This window comes from Lissotriton vulgaris, chromosome 6 (assembly GCF_964263255.1).
Source record: "Lissotriton vulgaris chromosome 6, aLisVul1.2, whole genome shotgun sequence".
NCBI lineage: Eukaryota > Metazoa > Chordata > Amphibia > Caudata > Salamandridae > Lissotriton > Lissotriton vulgaris.
The window spans coordinates 6472815-6494756 of NC_141694.1; the positions used below are offsets into that span (position 1 = coordinate 6472815).

The 21942-nt window shown below is 44.3% G+C and overlaps 1 protein-coding gene across 1 annotated transcript in view; it reads left to right on the forward strand.

Annotated features, from left to right (window-relative positions):
* Window positions 1-21942, forward strand: part of LOC147706673 (extracellular calcium-sensing receptor-like) — a 230129-nt gene that overhangs the window by 93119 nt on the left and 115068 nt on the right. The window contains exon 3 of the mRNA XM_086925268.1: window positions 4108-4941. Coding sequence (XP_086781394.1) covers window positions 4108-4941 — 834 coding nt within the window. The remainder of the gene's footprint in view (window positions 1-4107; window positions 4942-21942) is intronic.

Consider the following 21942-nt stretch of genomic DNA (forward strand, 5'->3'; position numbering starts at 1 on the left):
GGATTGTATTGTCATTAACCTCAACAAAGTAGATATAGCTGGTCGGTTGTTTGGGGATGGCTGGAAGGAGGGGCAGGGGTTGCATCAGGGCTTTGCCCCTGGTCTTTTTTTTATCCACCTTCAAGAGGGGTAGAGTCAACCCTTAGACTCTCTTGTGGGCCTCGCCCTATAGCGTCTAATTCGAGTGGCAATACTGACCCACTAAGCTCTAGGGAGGAGCACGGCCCTGATAGGTCTAGTCAGAGACCAGCAATTGCCCAACAACTATTTCCCCGGATCATTGAGAGGAACGAAGAAGGAAATAGTTTAGTTTTAGAAAATAGATTTCTCCTGTTAGCTAATTTAGATGAGAACGATTGACTGGAGCTACCTCGGTGTCAACAGAGCCTTTCCAGGGAAACTCAAAATGGACAAGAAATAGTCCCAAATGAAGCTCTTAGTTGTAAGATCATTAGTTGGAACATTGCGGGACTTAGATATAAAAGAGATGACGCTAGGTGGCTTGACTTTCAGAAAAATTATGATATAATTAGTTTACAGGAGACTTGGGACAAGGATGGAAATTTCTGGTTGGGTGGGTTTAAATCATACAGCATCCCAGCATGCCCCTCTCCTGTCGGTAGAGCAAAGGGGGCCTTTTAATGCTAGTCTCACAAAAAATGAGACACTCACAGGAGGGTGGAGACGGGGTCCCATAATTGCCTTTCTAAAATGTTATTTGTTAATTTTTATAACTCTGGAGAAAATTGTTTTTTAAATCAACATCTATGTCAAATGAAATGTTTTTTTTAGAAGATTATAGATTGAAGCAAACCACTTTTTATTCTATTGTAATTATGGGCAATTTTAATATTCATATGTGCAATTTGAATAATCAAGTAGATGATTCCCTAGGGCCGGCAAATTCCTTGATTTCCCATTTTGAGCACACACAACAAGGGGAATGTCTGGAGGAGCTCTTGGCTGCAGTAGATCTCTTTGAATCGAGTTTCAGTGATCCTGCTGACTGGACCCTACCTTTAAAGCCCGGGAGCGTGAAACTGTTATTGATTACATATTCATCTCTCCTAGTATACTATCACAGGTAATGTTTAACCAGGCTAGGTGGTCCCCTTTTAGTGCTCACAACCCGGTTATACTTGTGCTAGATAAAGCTTGGGGCCTTCTGGGGAATCTGGATATGAAGAGGGGTGATACTAGTGTGAGAACTTGCGATCAGGGGAGGAGACTTAAGTGGGCCAAGGTAATCCCGGATCTCTTTATTAAGGATCTTTATGAGAAGGCAAAAGATATGTTTGCAATTTGTCTTGATAATAGTATTCAGGGGAGGAGGTCCTTGCAGCCTTTGAAGGAATTTGTGGACAGTTTGCTTCTGATCTTACGATGAAAGCCAAACTCGGATTATCTATGGATGAGAGGTGGTTCAATAGTAACTGCTCAAGGGCGCACCCTAATTTGGTATTAGCTTTGAAAATTGTTCCCACGAGACAAGGCTCATATAGCCACGATTAGGAAACAATATAAGCTTGCCGTATCAACGCGTAAAAATGAAATAAAGGCGGAGGCTTGGAACGCCCTACTATCAGTTGAGGTTCTTAAAGACAGTCTAGATTCTGGTCCATTGTTAATAAACCTTTTTTCTCTGGTTTGGAGAATGCGCCTTTAGAATGTAATATTACAAAAGCCCAGCGGCTCTCCCGTTTTGAAGTGATCTATGTGCCTACCGCAATGACAGAGTCAGTTGTTCGTTTAGAGGATATTAGGGATTCCTCTCCCGTTGTTTTTATTGAAGAGGATGTAGAAAGGGCGATATTACAAATGTCCAGTAACAAAGCTCCTGGCCCAGATGCCGTTCCGGCTGATTTATATAAACTTCATCCAAAGTTTTGGGCCAGAATACTGACTAAGGTTATTAATGTGTCTAGCCGTCAGGGCTTCCCTAAATCATGGTCGTTATCTACTATTATCCCAGTTTTTAACCGGTGGCGTGCTAATGACGAGCTGATCTCGTCATGAGGCACGGTTGAGCTGCACTCATGACGAGCTGAGCTCGTCACAGGCGTTGGAACGTTCGCACGCGGGGATAATTTCCCCGTTGTGCTGAACGTTCGAAAAACGGGTGTAGCTGTGACGAGCTCAGCTCGTCATGAGTGCAGCTCCGCTGTGCCTCATGACGAGCTGAGCTCGTCCCCAGCACAGCGGCGCTACGCGGCCCCCATTTCCCACCCGCACAGGAGGTGAAAAACCCCCGCAGGGAAGGGGTTAAAAAGGGTCAGAGAGGGGATCCACGCTGCTATAGACCGATATCCCTAATTGACTCCGTAGTCAATGTCCTAGGGAGAGTAACAGCATGGGCGAATGAAAATGAGGTGCTATCCAATCTTCAATATGACTTCAGACAAGGTAGGAGTACCCTGGATCAATGCCTTAATTTACATTTAATTATAGGGAAATATACCTTAGCCAAAGCGGGTACATTACAGATGCCCTTTATGGACCTTACCTCGGCCTTCGATCTGGTCAACAGATCGAAGCTGTGGTCTATTCTGCTAGACATGGGCCTGGACCCATGTTTAGTCTCTTATTTGACAGATTTACACAGGGATCGCTCAACAATAGTCAGGGTAAATCAAGAAGGAAAATGCACGAAGCACTTTAAAAATGGAAGAGTTGTCCGTCAGGGATGCATTCTGGCACCTTTACTTTTTACTCTATTTGTTAATAATTTAGATAAATCTTTAGACTCAGAAAATTAAAAAAGCTAAATCTTTTTATTGTGCCGGTGCAGAGGTGTCCCGTGGGTCTTCTTTTACCTACCTGGGGGTATTATTCGATGAGAGAGTGTTGTGGGTCCCCCAACAGAAAACTAAAATAAGTGTGTTGGCTAGGTCAAGGCTGCTGTTCATGGTTTTGCAAGGTGGTTGGGTACCAGGCCCATTGAAGCTGTGCTCAACATCTATAGCTTCAAGTGCCTGGCGATTGCTTTGTATGGCTCGGCCACCTGGGGTTATAAGAGGGGTTCAGAAAACTGAAAATAAATGTTTGCGTACCCCCTTGTCGGTCCCCCAATCAACCTCAATTTTTGTTATCCATCAAAAATTGGGGGTCAGGTATGTGTCAGATCTGATGAGGTTGGCCCCGGTGGTCTGTCGGTTCAAGACCTGGCTTAATCTAGACTTAACATTGAACCATCAGATTATTAGGGACTGTGTCACTTTGGAGAAAGCTAGTAGTATCCTGTGGCTCTATTATGTTAAGCACACCCTATTAAAATCCGGGAGCCCAGATCTTTTTAATTCACCGGATACGAAAAAAAAGAGGACCTGAGTTGGGTTAAATCCCAATTGTTTGATGTCTTGTCGGTGGAACGTGAGGGGCGGGAGCTACTGAAACCTTCAGTAAAGGCTTATTTTTTGTTAAAAACCTCCCCATTGATTGAACTTTACCTGAGAATTGTTATCAAACCCTTCCACCGTTTGCTTTTAACCAGGTTCCGTTTTAACCTAATCCACTTCTTTTTATGTAACTCACAAGAATGGAGTACGCAAGATGATTTGAGTCCCAGTGCCTGTGACAATTTCTCACCACAGGATACTATGCACTGTATAATGTTTTGCGACCATTACACTGTGATCCGCAGGAGGTTTTTAGTTCCTATTTTTAGGGAAAACTGTTTTTTACAGGTTAAACCTGCTCTAATTTATCTCCAAATGCTGAATGATCCACGGGAGACAGTTAATATCGCAAAAGCTTTTTAGTAGCAGCCGTACGTCTCAGGCAAAAACGATACCCTATGATAAACGCTACATAAGCACCGATTGTATACATATGATCAAAATTTTCCTTTTTTGGCAGCTTTTTCTTGAAAATACCTCTAATGTAGTATTCCTTTTGTCTATATGTGCTAATGGTTATCGGGGTTTTTATGTGTCTATGAAATTGACTTTGTAATATTGATTCTTTTTGAATTGCTCATATGTTGTAATTTGTATTTTATAGGTTTTTATTATCCATTGGGTATCAGAATTTTACTTGTATTGTTTTAACTAACCGAACAAAGTGGTTTTACTTGACTTGACCTGTAGTAAGAAATGTTTCATCTTACAGATCAGCTACGGAGCCATGATTGCAACGCTGAGTGACAAGCGCCAGTTTCCCTCCTTCCTGCGGACCATTCCAAGCAACGCCTTCCAGAATGTGGCCCTGCCACGCCTGATCGGGCTCTTCGGCTGGACTTGGGTGGGAATGATCATCTCAGACGATGACGTGGGGGAGCAAGGGAGGCGGGACCTGGAGGCTGGCATCAAGAAGCAAGGTGGCTGTGTCGTATTCACCCAAAAGATTCACCTACTCTACCCCCGTGATAAGCTCCTGCTCGTGGCGGAGGTGATCCGGGCCTCCACCGTGAACGTGATTGTGGTGCAGAGCACGGAGGTGCACGTGGCTGTACTGATGGAGGTGCTGCTCGAACAGAATGTGACAGGGAAGGTCTTCATCTTCTCTGTCATCTTCATCATCACCCCCGGACTCTTCTCCAGGGCAGCCTGGAGGATGCTGAACGGCACCATTGGCATAGCCGCCAGCACCGGCAACATGCCCGGCTTCAAAGACTTCCTCCGTCGCCTGGACCCCTCCAGGGCTCCCAGTGATAACATGGCCAGACTCTTCTGGGAGAAGGCCTTCCAGTGCCGGTGGCTGATGAGGAACGAGACAGAACTCCCGCCTGCCCGTGGTCCTCTGGTGGTCTGTTCGGGGCGAGAGGTTCTGTCTGAGGGTCAGATGTCCCTCTTTGAGCTGTATGACCTGACCTCCACTTACCACACATATGCAGCGGTCTACGCCTTCGCTTCCGCGTTGAACAAACTTCTGTCTTGCCAACCTGGAGAAGGACCTTTCATGAATAGATCGTGCACCAGCGCCGAAGCCGTCCAGCCCTGGCAGGTGAGGCTAATGCCACTGGCTGTGGTACACGGCCCGCAAGGAGCCCCTTGAGGGGAAGAGTAATTGCATATCTCTTGCCTCTACCTCAGTCCACGCTTTCAAGGGTTTATCCATTCTTTTTCAGGTGCACAAATGGCCACTGATGATGTCATACCAGGTGGTGGCACATGTTTTATCTTTTTTTAAATATATTTACAGCTCTCTGTTAATTGGGCTTTCATGTTGGCTTGCTTGGGTGAAATACTTTCTTAAGGTGGATGGGCAATAAGGTGCCTCTAGAGAAAGAAAAAGAAAGAGAAACTGCTTGGACTTTTATTCACGGAAGCACTCCGCTTCGACTCTACCCCTACTCCTTGCCAGGACTTACAGCATTCACTACCATAACTTACTCTATGGCTCCACACACGGTACTTACCGGCTTATTGCATCATGGGAACTGCAGTTCCACTAACTGCAGCTGCATCCTTCAAGTAGGTGGAGCCAGCTGACCTCCTCTGATTGGGAGGGCCTGTGAATATCAAGGTGTAAGGAGGAGTGTTCCCAGCCAAAGCTTGCGGCATCCGAGGAAGGCAAAACGCCGAAATGCATCGGCATCCGAGGAAGGCAAAACGCCGAAATGCATCATGCCATTTTAACAAGCTGTCATTAAAAGCGTTCCCGAAAACTCCCTGCTGTGTCCTCTGGCTTTCTTCACGGAGAGGTCGTCTGTTTCATTGTTTGCGTGCCTGCCGGCAGCACGGAAAGAGGACCCGTTCTTCAAAGTGTCCTGCGAATGCTGGCGATTTGCTGCTAATTTCCCGAGGTTCGGATTTTGCAGGACCGCCTCACGTTCAAATTCAGGCATGTGGCTTTCTGTATTGTACAGCCCGTGACTTCACGAGGGAAGCAGGATCACTGTATCCTTTGTTTCAAGGCTCGGTCGGATTTTGGAAATGAGGTATGAACGCGTGGGGACCCGAGGAACTGCTTGGACTTTTATTCACGGAAGCACTCCGCTTCGACTCTACCCCTACTCCTTGCCAGGACTTACAGCATTCACTACCATAACTTACTCTATGGCTCCACACACGGTACTTACCGGCTTATTGCATCATGGGAACTGCAGTTCCACTAACTGCAGCTGCATCCTTCAAGTAGGTGGAGCCAGCTGACCTCCTCTGATTGGGAGGGCCTGTGAATATCAAGGTGTAAGGAGGAGTGTTCCCAGCCAAAGCTTGCGGCATCCGAGGAAGGCAAAACGCCGAAATGCATCGGCATCCGAGGAAGGCAAAACGCCGAAATGCATCATGCCATTTTAACAAGCTGTCATTAAAAGCGTTCCCGAAAACTCCCTGCTGTGTCCTCTGGCTTTCTTCACGGAGAGGTCGTCTGTTTCATATATATATATATATATATATATATACAGTTTCACAAGTTGCCTTTTTGGAGTGCACTCCCAACAAGCCTTTCAGAAGCACAGGAACAGCCTTCGTGAAGCACAAATAAAATAATAGTCACATGCCTTGCCTGACGCGTTTCAGAGTAAACAACCCTTTCCTCAGAGGCAGCATGCCAAACCATGTTCTTTCTGTAATCACTCCAACTAGCATATTCCCTTTAATTTATATCCTGCCCAGCTGGGCCTGAATGAAATGAATCACGGGAGTTGGAGTCCTTGTTTAACCCTCGTGGGTCCAGAAACGAGGGTTAAACAAGGACTTCAACTCCTGTGATTCATTTCATTCAGGCATGCTAGTTGGAGTGATTACAGAAAGAACATGGTTTGGCATGCTGCCTCTGAGGAAAGGGTTGTTTACTCTGAAACGCGTCAGGCAAGGCATGTGACTATTATTTTATTTGTGCTTCACGAAGGCTGTTCCTGTGCTTCTGAAAGGCTTGTTGGGAGTGCACTCCAAAAAGGCAACTTGTGAAACTGTATATATATATATATATATATATATATATATATATATATATATATATATATATATATATATATATATATATATATATATATATATATATATATATATATATATATATATTCCGACAGAACTCCCAACGCGCCACTTCCAACCCTCAGATCGGCGAAGCGCACAAACAGGAGACGGACCACGAAATGGATGACAGGTATTTAATCCAGTTTAAGAAGTTTCAAGCAGGAAATGCATAACGCGTTTCGGGCTACAAGCCCTTGTTCACATGCATAAATAAGTCTGTCACTTTTTTTGCTTTTTATAATGCCTGGTGAAAAAATGATGATAAGTGCATGCCCCTCCCACACATCATGTGGTCAAAACCATGGTAAACACACTATGTGTTGTGACATATGGAAAGCAGACTGGATACATAATATAAATACCAGTATTTACATAGTAAAGCATTTTCTTTTAGCACAAGTAAATAAATAAATAAATAAATACATGTTATTTCCGGATAAATCCGTTAGTAACTTTGGTTATTATAAAGTATATCAACAGCCAGTACCCATGTCTATCATGGGTTGGGAGAACTCTTCTTCAACGTATGTCACTAGCATATTTAGTGGTGGGCATAGTGCAGAGAATAGAGACTAAAGTGCTAAAAAAGTGTGCAAACAGTGCATGTCCTAAAGTGCAAAACATATCAGTTTGATATTGTATTTACAAGAGAGGAAGTAAAGTGCATGATTTATGATAAGGATTACCTGCATTAAGAAATGAATAATACATGCTAATTGTACAGATGGACCAAAAGTCACATTCTGGAAGATAAAAGCCTGATAAAAAACATTTCATATATAAACAGGGTTCATCATAAGAAGTGATAAAATGTGATATTGACAACACCCTGTGTGTAAAACAGTGCTAAAATATACAAATATTATCAAATATTAAGTTAAATAACTATATACAATGAGGTTGCTGTTACAAGGGGATTCAAACCCTGGCTAACAGGGATCCTGACTAGCCAGGGCCATCAAGACATAACTGATAACTATGAAGACTGGTTCGACAAATCCCTTGGTAACAGGGAACCTGACTACCAAGGGTAACGTGATATCAAATTATGAACAAGAGAAGCCCCAACGAAGATAGACAACAGTAGACAAAGGCCAGCCTACAGAAAAGTATGTAAGTCTTCCGTGTTGTTGAGACCATGCGGCCACTTATATATATATAAGGGGTGTAGGGGCAAGTGGATGCCAGGGCAGCAAGAGAGTGCCACAACCTCCAGCACTGATAATGTGTGCACTCATCCATGACCAGACCTCAAAAGGAGCCCCTTCCTGATTAAATGAAATCGGAATAAGGTTTATAGAGCATGACAAATACCCGGGAATATCTAGGCGCTAAGCAGACACTACAGCTAGGAAGATCCAGAAGATGACAGAGTTATTTGCAGAAGAGCCAGGTTTTTGGATGTTTCCTAAAATCCAACAGATTTGTCTTAAGTTTCAGTTCTGTCGGAAGAAAGTTCCACAGCCTCTGAAGAAATCAAGAAAGGTTCCTAGGGGTCCCACTGATACTTGGTGCTTTTAAACCAACAAAGAAGAAATGGGCACAGAAGCTGAAATGTAAAGGTTACATCTTTATTAACCTCAAATGAGTGAAACTACTTCACACAGAAGCCTTAGCAACTGAATGAGGCAGTCTCAGGAGTACAGAACACTGGGGCCTTATATATGTGAGGGTTACATAGTCTTCATAAGACCAAGGGGATGTCCTGGCTCATGTAAGCATGCAACAATGACTAAGATGGGCATACAAGATCTGTTTGCTCAACAAAGTGGGAGGATAGTTACTTCTCCATACAGCAGCAAAAATAGCCTGACAGTTATACTAGAGAAGCAGGTGCATTCTACTAGCTAGGCCCTTCTGGTCATGTGCGAAGGTGGAAGATGCTAAATATAGTTAGTTTCTAGGCAGATTACAAGAGCAGTCAACACTGAGGGAGGACAGAGCACATGAAGAGCACGTGGCAGCGCATGGCAAACTAAAATGGCTGCCAGAAATACAAAATGGCTTTCACAAAACGGATAAGATAACTTCTAAATACAGTATGGCTCCTGCTAATGCTAACCCATTGCTGTCAATTTACAACAGACGACCGTTTTAGCATTAGCTGAAGACATTCCTATGATCCAGTAGGAACATAGAAAATATTTGCACATTAATTTTCATAATTTTATCAACTTCCTAATTCATTGCTAGGTGGGCATTTTCCATTCTAAACATTTCATTAAGCGGGTATATATAAGCAAAAGCAGGTATACAAAGGGAACGGAGCATCAGGTCATAATTAACATACAGATTGCAGATTCTGTTACAAACAGAATTATCATCTTTCTAGTTCTAAGCAAAAGCAAATCCTAAAATCATCTAGTAAACATTTTCAGGGCTCCTATGCATTTCAGTGACTATCCATTTTAAAATAGCTAACAGGACATCTCTAATAAAACATTTTCCAATTGACTGTTACATTTTCTTTTTATGAGGGCTAGAACATCAATCATATCTGGGACCAGGAGGACCACACAGGCCATAGGAATTAGGACGAAGAGCTGCAAAGGGCTGCTCCTCCTTAAAATGGGATGACTAAAGGGGTTCATTATTGACAAGAAAAAGAAGAAGTCCTTGGGGAAATTGAAGCCGCTGTACAACAAACCAGAGTGGAGTCTTCTCCCTGTGTCCGTTTGAGCCTCACAGGCAGGCTCCTGTTGTTTCCACAGTGGAGCCACACAACTCGCAACTCAAGAATCACAGCCCAGTTTCAAGGAAAAAGTCTCTTCTTTCAGGATAGGGCAGTCACCCACCAGGCAAATGCTCTTAGCGATCCTGCCCAGTGTCTCAGGCAGTGCACCAGTTTTCTTCACTACAATCTAAGAGGCACCAGAGACACAGCACCTGTACCCTGAACTCAAGTCCTGCCCTAACTCCTGTATTGCTCTGCTGGCGCACTGCTCATTTATTGGGCCACACATTGCATCCAGTGTGCTCAGGCACCTCTTGACCAACAAACAAAGGAGCAAACTTGTATTCACTTTAGGACCAGGATTCAGGGGCCTGATGCTAGGATCTCTGAAGCAACCCTTGTTTCAAAAGAGGTCACCTCAAGCAAAGCTTCCTCGCAATTCTGGCCTGTCGGTTACTCTCAGCTGGGCATCAAATACAATTTCTCTTTTCTGATTTGTGACCCCGTCTTTCGCCCAAGACAGTGGCAGGGGTGCACACTTGATCACAGGGTTTCCGCCTTCACTGAGGTCCTAGTTGCCAGCAATGCCTGTGCTGGTTACATTCACTTTGGCTTCAAGCTGGACTGGTGCAGACGCTGACTCTCCAGGCTGAATCTGATGTCCAGGCCCCTCTGGCAAAGGTTGTAAAGCAGCAAATATCTATTGGTGGACAGAGCAAAAGGTCTTTAGACAAGGTACAGAAACAGTCCATCAACAGAGAGAATAGTGTTAGAATACTTCCTAGTCTTGGGACGCCCCATATATTAGCAAGACACCCAAGAACCACTGCCATCTATCTATGTGGGAGTAAAAAAAACAACAGCCTGGACCTATTGGCAAGTTTAAAAGGAACTCTTTGGTGAACTGACAAGAATAATACATCACCCAATCCCAAGCAGCCAAGGAAGTCTGTATTCATTTACTAAATTGTGAGGAAAAGAGAAAAACAACACAGTCATACCCTAAACCCTTACATTGGTGTATTCCTGTGTGCTAATCTGAAAACCCTAAAAAAAAGGAAATGTTCTGCAGTTTTACTCATAAACTTTACATTACTTGTACAGGACTGCAGACACTTCTAAAATGATTTCTTCTGATAAAAGCACCTACATTGTATGCTTAGGACTATGCTCTCATGTTATAGGAGCAACAGGAAAATCTAAAACTGCTAATTTAACAGGGTTTCTTATCTATAAAACAACATTTTCTTCAAAACATTTTTTGCTAAGGATCACATGGGCATCTTCACCGCGTTTTACTTTTCATGATCCAAACTATGCAACATCAGCTCTAATAAGGACTGTCAGTTTAGTTACACGGACTAGCTGATAAAAACTAGCAATGCCCTTGCAAAACTATGTAGCATGGAATAACATACAATAATGGTGTTATCACCGAAGAATTTTAGAACAAAAACTACCCACATCTAGCTCCCCTTAAAGGTCAAAATAAGGGAACAACAATCTAGACTATTTATTCTGTCATTAAAACATCAGATAGGATGGGCAGTAACATAGCATATATATATGTTCATTGTATTAATGCTAACACTTTTTAAAACAGTATTACTAAATAGCCAATTAAGGACCAGATGTCGGTCGCCAATTACCGGTCGGTAACGGCCGATTTCGGACGTTACCGACCAGTAATTGGGTTTTGAGATGTAGGGGCCCTGATTCGGTAAATTTACTGATTCTGTAAAATACCGAATCAGTAATTTTACCGATTCGGTAAAACCCAGATGTAGGTAGCACTGTTTACAGTGCTACAGGCCTTCAGAATTCGGTATTTTACCACCCAATCCAATTGGGTGGTAAAATACCGAATTCAGGTGTACATGCACTTCTGTGCATGTACACCTATGCCATGTGACACACAGACATGCCCTTAGGGCATGTATGTGTGCCACATGGCACACAAGCCTGTACTTGGAGTGCTAGAGGGTGTCAAAGTGACACCCCCTGCACCCTTGCAGGATTTGGTATTTACTGATTCGGTAAATACCGAATCGGTATTTCCCATTGATTCCTATGGGCTTCATGGCCCATAGGAATCAATGGGCAATACCGATTCGGTATTTACCGAATCAATAAATACCGAATCATACAGATTCGGTAATTCTTAATTTAGAATTACCTACATCTGCCCCCTTCCTATTTACCGACTCTTAAATACCGAATCGGTAAAATTCGGTATTTAAGAGTCGTAAATAGGAATTACCTACATCTGGCCCTAAGTGTCTTGTTGCCATTTCACAGACAGTTTAGACAGGCTAAAAAAATTTTTTTGAGAAAAGGATAGAGCAACATACATATTACCTCGCCTTAATTTGTAGAGGAGCTAGCCTCCTTCCCCCATTTTGACAGTAGGAAACCTGAAACAGGTTTCACTTCTGTCAACACTATCAACCCCTATTTGTAGCAACTGGCCATAAACAAAGTTATGGGAGGTACATAGCACTTTTGAGGAGGTAAAGAATATGAATACCAAAACCCCAATCCTTCTTTCCCTGCGCTGCCATCTTGTCTTTCAAAAAGTTTCAGATGTCAAAATGTCAAAGCAGAACTTTACTCTGGGAGCCCTGCCAGGCTTCTAAATATAGAACTTACATTTAACTCTTCCCAGCTGTCCTATTCTGTGTGCAAATGCAGCCCTATTCCCCTGTTTGTCAGTTTACAGTTAAGAGAATAACTTTTGCTGATTTTTGATATATATTTTCAATTATAAGCAGTGTGCAATATACTTGTCTAATAATATAGAAGTCAGCTATTTGTATTATACCTAAATGTATGCATTTACTGAAGCCTAAAGCACTGTAAAATCTGCTCTGAATGGAAAAAATGCTGTTTAAATAATGAAATTTACCAATTTCGACTTTGATGTTTGGGGCACTTAAAAATGAATATCCTATAATTTTTTTACATACTATTCATCCTCAAAATGTTCCCTAGATAGCCCAGGAGTGAGAAATCAAAAATAATCATAAATACTGTTATAAAAATGAGTTTTTTACGCCTGCACAGAGTGAAATTCCATATGCAAATATCCTCATTATGCGGTACAACACAACTTAAATTTAATTTTAATGCTAGGAGGTCACAGTATGAGTATTAAGCTTTATAAAAATTAAAAAGCAAATTTAAAAGCACTTATTCTTTTAATAATTTTTCATAATTGATAAAAAAAATGTGATGAAACCAATAATTTTTGATAATTCTACATGAAAAGCAAGCTGCATCCTTTGCCTATCATATTTAGACGCATTTATTCACAAGCCTAAGCACAGAAGCCTAACTTGAAACATGAAACGCTTTGCGCCACTTTTTTAAAAGGACAATTATTTAACATCAGAACCACGAATATGCTTATGTAAAAGGCTTTACAAATGGAAATCCCTACCTTAAACGTTCTCCTGGTATCTAAAATAATTAACCTGATTTTTGTAACTTTTTAAAACAGCAGTCTGAAATGCAGGATTTTACCCCATGTTCACCTGACAAAATCCTGGCTGAATCAACATTCCTGTCTCTCCGTGGCCTACAATCAAAACAACAGGTGCTGCTAAGCGGCAGTTAAAACACAGCTGGTGGAAAGCTTTTTTTAGTGTTGAAATGGAAGCACGGTCACTGTCTATTTAAAACTGAGGCATTTCAATGAATGATCTATAATATGTGTTTTAGTTCAGCAAACATTTACTTCAGATAAAGTGTTTGCCTGTTAATATCTAATACAATGTATCTAAGAAAAATGTTGTATGTTTTTTATTGCAAAACACACAATTTCGTTTTTGAGGCCTATTTTATTCCTATTGAATGGGAATTCTAATTTTATCTTTTAAGCATTGGCAGTTTGTACATGTGCATAGTTGCTTACTCTTATCAATTTCATACAGTTATTTAGCATATCATATGGTTCATTTCTGGATTTATATTTCATTTTTATTTAATATTAATTAAATGACATTTTGCATAACAGACTGATAACAACAACAAAAAAACACAAACACACACGTTGAGCTCATTTCAGACATATACAGAAGGGGGTAAAACACTCAGGACACAAATACAGCGCGCTTAAGGCTAGCAATCCTTACACAAAGAGCGCAATCGCTATTTACTTACAGAAGTTGCAATGTAAAACCACGAACCACATAGACATTTAAACACGCATTTAACCCACAGATCAACACTTAAGACAGAAACAAAGGACAGCCCACAGACTGTACTTAAACCAAACCATTTGTAAATTCTAGTTGTAAGTCATATTTACAAGAAGCGCTTCTCAATAATATTCCAAAAGACTTTCAAAAACAGCCCAACAAACTGTTTTATTTCCAAGAAGCAAAAATACACTCAATTCACAAGCTATGGCTGGCAGAACACCAAAATATTGCTCTGCATAAGTCCATTCATAAAATTGTGCAGAAAAAGGATCCTTGTTTGTATTCTGTCCATATTTTAATTCCCTGGGGATAAAGAATCACCAAGGAAGAAATATGTTTTTATACCTAAACCTATCTAGCTATTCCCTCAAGGGAGCCGGCTAATTCAATTCACATCTCACTATGGTACATCCAAAAAGCAACACATTCTTCGATGTGTGCTTGAAACAGGCATGCCAAAAATATTGCAAAATATGCAAATATTATATAATCAAAATAGCGCTTAAGGTACTCTTCATACGTTGCACCGATCAAACAATTCAAACAGAGAAAAATCTCCTCATTACCTGCCTACATAAATTGCAATTTACATATTACATACATACTAGTCAAAAGTTGGCCAACGCAAATTTTAGCCACAGTAAGTGTTACTAAACTACCTTACCAATCAAAGGCATCAAAACCAACAGCAAGTGCCGCAGAACAACTCTTACGAAACAAATGGTTGTCCAAATTCTAACTGCCAAGTTCTGAATGACCTAACGGTCTCTTTAGAATACTCACGCCAAAAAGGTTCTCAGTCAGGAGTGACATCATGTGGAGGATCAAAATCAGGAAGATCAGAAATATACTGGGCTGCAGAGACAGAGAATCCCCAGAATCTCCGTGCACAGAGTACCTCCTTAGTAGAATCCTGTCCTGTCCTCCTCAATAGATTTCTGTCTCCTGACAAGATCACTCCCTCAAATAGCCACTTCTGATGAGGTCCACATTGGAGCGCCATTTGAAAAAATCAAGAAAGGTTCCTAGGGGTCCCACTGATACTTGGTCCTTTTAAACCAACAAAGAAGAAATTAGCACAGAAGCTGAAATATAAAAGTTACATCTTTATTAACCTCAAATGAGTCAGACTACGTCACACAGAAGCCTTAGCAATGGAATGAGGCAGTCTGAGGAGTACAGAAAACTGGGGCCTTATATATGCTTAGGATTACATAGTCTTCATTAGACCAAGGGGCAGTCCTGGTAAGCATGCAAAAATGACTAAGATGGGCATACAAGATCTGCTTGCTCAACAAAGTGGGAGGAGAGTTACTTCTCCATACAGCAGCAAAAATAGCCTGACAGTTATACTAGAGAAACAGGTGCATTCTACCAGCTAGGCCCTTCTGGTCATGTGCGAAGGTGGAAGATGCTAAATACAGTTTGTTTCTAGGCAGATTACAAGAGTAGTCAACACTGAGGGAGGACAGAGCACATGGCGAGCACGTGGCAGCACATGGCAAACTAAAATGGCTGCCAGAAATACAAAATGGCTTTCACAAAACGGATAAGATAACTTCTAAATACAGGATGGCTTCTGCTAATGCTAACCCATTGCTGTCAATTTAAAACACATCAAGGTGCCTCTCCCACCCCAGTTGGCTTTTTATATCTGGGAACTACCAGATTACCAATTGTGGATGTGTGTAGGGGAGTGCTGGGATGTAGCGTTGAAAGCGCTGAATCAGGAGTCAGGAACGACAGCTTGTTGAGCCCGGATGACAATACAGAGTGCCTTAACACCTTAGGAGCGTCGAACGTTCAACGCCCAGTGCTGAACGTTCGAATAACGGGTGCGGCCCCGTTGGCCAACGGTCGTGCGCAGCACTGGCAAGGTAGTGCTCGCGACGACCGTTGGCCGACGGCAGCACTTAAAGGGTTAAACTGAATGTGTTTATCAATGGGGAGCCAGTGTAGTTAGGTCAGTGCTTGGGAGGCCGATTTATGTTTCTGAATGCCCAGTAGTAGCCGTGCTGCAGCATTTTGTAGCGTTTATAGCTTTTGAAGAAACCGCTTTTGGGCATTGATGAAGAAGGCGTTGCCGTAGTCTACTTTGGAAGAAATAAGAATTGTAACTACCCTCTCCTGCAGGCTCGATGGGATAAAAGACAACACTTTCCTTAGGGTTTTCAAAACAAAGAAACATGAGGAGGTGATGTGATTTATTTGTCCTTCAAAGGACAAATTGGTGTCAATTATCATCCCAAGGTTTTTTGCTTTGTCACTGGGTGTAGGCAGCATCCCTAGTTCCTGAAGCCAGCAGTTGTTGGGCCAGAAAGAGGGATTATTGCCAAACAGCAGAACCTCAATCTTTGAGGAGTTTAGTTTGAGATAATTGCTGCTCATCTACTTCCCGATATGAATCATGCTGTCATGAAACTGAGCTGCCGTGGGTCCGGGATTGCCAGTGATAGATATAACACTTTGCGTATCATCCGTGTAAGAGACGAAGGAGAAGCCAAATTACCTAATTAGGGCTGCAAGTGGGTTGACATAAAGGTTGAACAAAGTGGGGCTCAAGAATGAACCCTTGGGGACCCCACAGGGCAATGAAAAGGCTGGTGAAGTGATATCACCACAAGAGAACGTCTGGATTTGGTCTGTCAAGAAGGAGGAAATAAACTTAAGTGCGTTGCCTTTGATCCCAATTGATTCGAGGTGTTCGATTAGGAGAGGGTGGTTGACTGTATCAAATGCGGCCGAAAGAGCCTAAAAGGATCAGAGCCACATTGCCTCCGGTATCTATTGTCTGCCTGATTTCTTCAGTAGCTGTGATCAGCTGATCAATACTTTTGCTGGCAGGCGGTTCGAAATCAGATCAGAACCCAGCCCACATAGCTACAGGAGACAATTCAAATCCTACCCTTTCTACCTCTAGCAGAGTTTTCTAAAGTGTCCTGACTTACTGTTCACTCTTTTGTGCTCTAATCAATCAATCAATCAGAACATTTTGTAAAGCGCACTACTTACCTGTGAGGGTTTGTAATGACTGCTTTTTTTCTTTCATTCGGGTGCTACAGCCAGCTATGGAGTCATTACTTATCACAGTCCCTTCCCAGAATGCCTAAAAACACCACACTTTTAGAATACCTGTCTGAGAAAGAAATAATACTAACAACTAAAGATACTACAGATCATAGCTCCGAGGGTATGTATAGCAACGTCTCCCGACGAATCAGCAACGTCTTACGACGAATGAGCAACGCCTTACGACGAATCAGCAACGCCTTACAACGATCAACGCGTATGTACGCGAGCAACGCACCTAAGTACGAATCAGCAACGCCATCCGACGATCAACACGCATCTACGCGAGCAACGCACCTGGGTGCGAATCAGCAACGTCCCCTGACGATCAACGTGCACCTGCATGAGCAACGCACCTAAGTACGAATCAGCAATGTCTTCTGACAATCAACGCGCATCTGCACGAGCAACACCTTCCGGTGAAAATCAGTACATACCTCTTACGCTATGTTGGGTTGGTCTACCAGCAATTTGGATATTCCTGCTTAGGAGCCGATTTCCCTTATTATTATTATTATTATTATTATGTTTCTTATATAGCGCCAGAATCGACCCCCAAAGGGGTATCTCCGCGCTTGCCTTGGGAACCCGTCCTGGTTTTTCCCTGTGAGATAGCCCCTACAGGGCATCCCCAAGGTGAAAGCCAGGCATCCCGCCGTGGGGGGCCGTTGTGGAGATTAAGCAAGCTTAATGCCCAGAGTTGCAGAGTGTGAACCCATGATTAGGTAAGGCACCGAAGCGAGAATTATCGAGTCCGTGGACATTTGAGCTCAACACCCTGCCGCGTCGGGAATCGAACCCTGGTCCCGGGTCTGACCTCTGCTTCAGGGTCTGCCTGCTCTAACCAGTGAGCCACACTTCTCCTTCCGTATCTACAATTACCCATTAGAGGGGAACTAGCCCATCCCTCTGTAAGCACTTGGTAAAAGACGGGTCCGACCTTCCTCCACAAATTATATATTCCAAGGGTCTTTATTACATGATCACAAAATGACAAGGAAGAAGAAATAACTAAATATCACAGGCAATCATCAGCACATACATATACATAGAACCTGTAAATTAAGGTATAATTAGGTAAAGTTAGACATACATAGAACACCTCACCATATTATTAGGCATCTTTAAGCTGAAGAAGGGTCCAACTCTCTGTCCCTCTCTGGTTGGGTCAGGACTCTCTGTTCCACAAACGCGACTGCACGTCTGCATCGTGATGTTTCTCCAGACTAACTGACCAACTGACTGAGACCAGAGCCCAGACACCTCCTCTAATAACAAGTAGAAACCTTTCGTCGAAGCTTCTAGCAAGCCTCGCCTTCGTTCCCATCAGATTCCTGTGCCAGCCTGCGCCAGGGTCACTGCTTCGGCTGATCAAACCTTTGTCAAGTCAAGTCAAGTCAAGAAATTTATATAGCGCGCTACATACCCATAGGGTCTCAAGGCGCTAGAGGGAGGGTGGGGAATTATTTGTCGAATATCCAAGTTTTAAGTTGCTTTCTGAATGCCAGGTGGTTCTGAGTGAGGCGCAGGTGAGTGGGAAGTGAGTTCCAGGTTTTAGCTGCCAGGTAGGAGAAGGATCTACCTCCCATGGTGGTTTTGTTGATGCGAGGTACCGTGGCAAGGGCTTGGTTGGAGGATCGCAGCTGACGGGAGGGGGTGTAGAAGGACAATCGTGTGTTGAGGCATTCGGGCCCAAGTTCGTAAAGTGCTTTGTGTGCGTGGGTTAGGAGGCGGAAAGTAATCCTCTTATTTACGGGGAGCCAGTGGAGGTTTATCAGGTGACCAGAGATGTGTTCTTTACGCGGGATGTCTAGTATGAGCCTGGCTGAAGCGTTCTGGATGCGTTGGAGTTTATTCTGGAGTTTTGCAGTGGTACCGGCGTATAGTGTGTTTCCGTAGTCCAGGCGGCTCGTGACCAGTGCGTGGGTGACCGTTCTTCTAGTTTCAGTGGGGATCCAGCGAAATGTTTTTTTGAGCATGCGAAGAATGTTGAAGCAAGATGATGAAACGGCGTTGACTTGTTTGGTCATCGAGAGTGAGGAGTCCAGGATGACGCCCAGGTTCCGTGCGTGGTCCGTCGGGATGGGGGCTTTTCCAAGGGCTTCTGGCCACCAAGAGTCATCCCAGGCGGAGGGGGAGGTGCCTAAGATGAGGACTTCTGTTTTGTCTGAGTTCAGTTTCAGACGGCTGTGCTTCATCCACTTGGCTACTTCTTTCATTCCTTCGTGTAAGTTGGTTTTGGCGGTGTTAGGGTCTTTGGTGAGTGATAGGATCAGTTGAGTGTCATCCGCGTAGGAGATGATGTTGAGATTGTGTTGGCGAGCGATGGCCGCAAGGGGGCTCATGTATACGTTGAAGAGGGTGGGACTGAGTGACGATCCTTGTGACACGCCGCAGATGACTTCAGAGGCCTTTGACTTGAATGGTGGGAGGTGGACTCTCTGTGTTCTTCCGGTGAGGAACGAGGTGATCCATTCCAGTGCTTTTCCTTGTATTCCTACGTCTCTGAGGCGCTGTAGAAGGGTGCTGTGACAGACTGTGTCGAAGGCAGCGGAGAGGTCGAGGAGGATGAGGGCGACCGTGTCTCCATTGTCCAGTAGAGTTCGAATGTCGTCTGTTGCTGCGATGAGGGCGGTCTCAGTGCTGTGTTTGGCTCGGAAGCCGGACTGTGAGGAGTCAAGGGATTTGTTGGTTTCGAGGAAGGCGGCGAGCTGGTTGTTGACAGCTTTCTCAATGACTTTGGCCGGGAACGGAAGAAGCGAGATGGGGCGGTAGTTTTTGAGTTCGGTGGGGTCAGCTGTGGGTTTTTTCAGAAGGGCGCTGAGTTCGGCGTGTTTCCAGCTTTCCGGGAAGGTGGCGGAGTTGAGGGAGCAGTTGATGACGTCTCGGAGGTGTGGTGCTATGATGGAGTCTGCTTTGTTGAAGATGTGGTGAGGGCATGGGTCAGTTGGGGATCCTGAGTGGATGGAGTTCATCAGGAGGATGGTGTCCTCAGTGGAGATTGGGTTCCAGTCATTAAGGATGTTCAGGGGGGGTGAGGGTCCTGCAGAAGATTGGGTGGGTTGGTCTTCGGGTCGGTTGTCGAAGCTGTTGTGGATGTCTGCGATTTTGTTGTGGAAGAAGGAAGCTAGGGAGTCGCAGAGGGCTTGGGACGGGGTGATGTCGTTGGAGTTGGCTGATGGGTTGGTAAATTCTTTGACGATGTTGAATAATTCCTTGCTGTTGTGGGCGTTGTTATCTAGACGGTCTTTGAATGCGGCTTTCTTGGCAGACCGGATTAGGTGGTGGTGTATGCGGGTGGCGTTTTTGAAGGCGTCCCTGGTGCTGGTGTTAGGATCTTTTTTCCAGGCCTTTTCGAGGGAGCGACAGTGTTTCTTCGATTTCTTAAGATCATCGTTGAACCAGGATGCGTTTTTGCTGCCTAGCTTGATTAGGCGTTTTTTCAACGGTGCTAGGATGTCGGCGCTGTTGGATAGCCATTGGGTGAGGTTGATGGCTGCTTGGTCGGGGTTTGAGGTGTGGGTGGGGGGGTTTAGTAGAAGCGATGAGGAGATCTGGTCGCTGGTGATTTTGTTCCAGTTTCTTCGCAGGGTGGGTTGAGGATGATTGAGGATTGTGGTCTTATTGTAGGTAAAGTGAACGCAGCTGTGGTCCGTCCAGTGAAGAGCAGTGGTCTGACTGAAAGATACATGTTTGCTGGAGGTGAAGATGGGGTCGAGAGTGTGGCCTGCAATGTGGGTGGGGGTAGTGACGAGTTGTTTGAGTCCGAGGTTGGCGAGATTGTCCAGAAGGGTGGTGGCGTTGCTGTCGTTGCTCTTTTCCAGGTGAAAGTTGAGGTCTCCCAATAGAATGTATTCCTTGGAGGGGAGGGCGTGTGGGGTGATAAAGTCAGTGATGTCATCATTGAATTGTGTACGGGGACCTGGAGGCGCAGGGTGAGCACATTCCACTGACAAGAACCGGTCTCTTCTCGTTTGCAAAGAGCGAACAACACATAGAAACTAAAAAATTGCCTTTCACCTAAAGAGGCTCAGCAAGATGGTGTCAGAAAAGAACATGGCATCGCTCGAGCATAGGCCTTTAGGCCCAAAAAAGAGCAAAAACCATAGAAAGAAGGCATAAGATCATGCCAAAGCCAATAGGCAAACACTACCACTAAGCAAGATATAGTCAGAAATATAGAGAGAACTTCAAGCCTACACATCCCTATGTTGTGTGATGATGTGAATTGCAAAGCATGTCAAAGGCAATAGTCAGTGCTGTCTAAGTGTCTACAATATGCTGAGATGGTGGTGGGCAATGGTCATAAGCGGACCCAATCATTATCTACCAAAATATTGGTCACTACAGGGTCTCAAGGCGCTGGGGGGGAAGGGGGGTTGAGCTGCTACTGCTTGAATAGCCAGGTTTTGAGGTGTCTTCTGAAGGTAAGCAGGTCCTGGGAATGCCGTAGGATGATGGGTAGAGTGTTTCAGGTCTTGGCGGCAAGTTGGCAGAAAGAACTGCCGCCGGATGTCGCTCTTCAGATGCGGTGGACTGTGGCGAGGTCGGCGGAGCAGAGCTTGCGGTTGGGGGTGTAGAAGCTGAGTCGCCTGTTGAGGTATGCTGGTCCGGTGTTGTGTAGTGCCTTGTGTGCCTGGGTGAGGAGCTTGAAGGTGATCCTCTTGTTGACGGGGAGCCAGTGCAGGTCTTTCAGGTGGGGTGTGATGTGGCTGTGGCAAGGGATGCCGAGGATCAGGCGTGCAGAGGCATTTTGGATGCGTTGGAGTTGTTTCAGGATGTTGGTCGAGGCTCCTGCATAGAGGGCGTTTCCGTAGTCAACCTGCTGCTGATGAGGGCCTGGGTGACCGTTCTTGTTACGGTGGGGATCCACCTGTAGATCTCGCGGAGCATGCGGAGGGTGTTGAAGCAGGAGGACGAGACGGCGTTGACCTGCTTTGTCATGGAGAGAGTAGAGTCGAGGATGAACCCGAGGTTGTGTGCATGGTAGATGGGTGTTGGAGCTGTTCCCAGTGAGGTCGGCCACCATGAGTCATCCCAGGCCGAGGGGGTGGAGCTGAGGATGAGGACTTCTGTC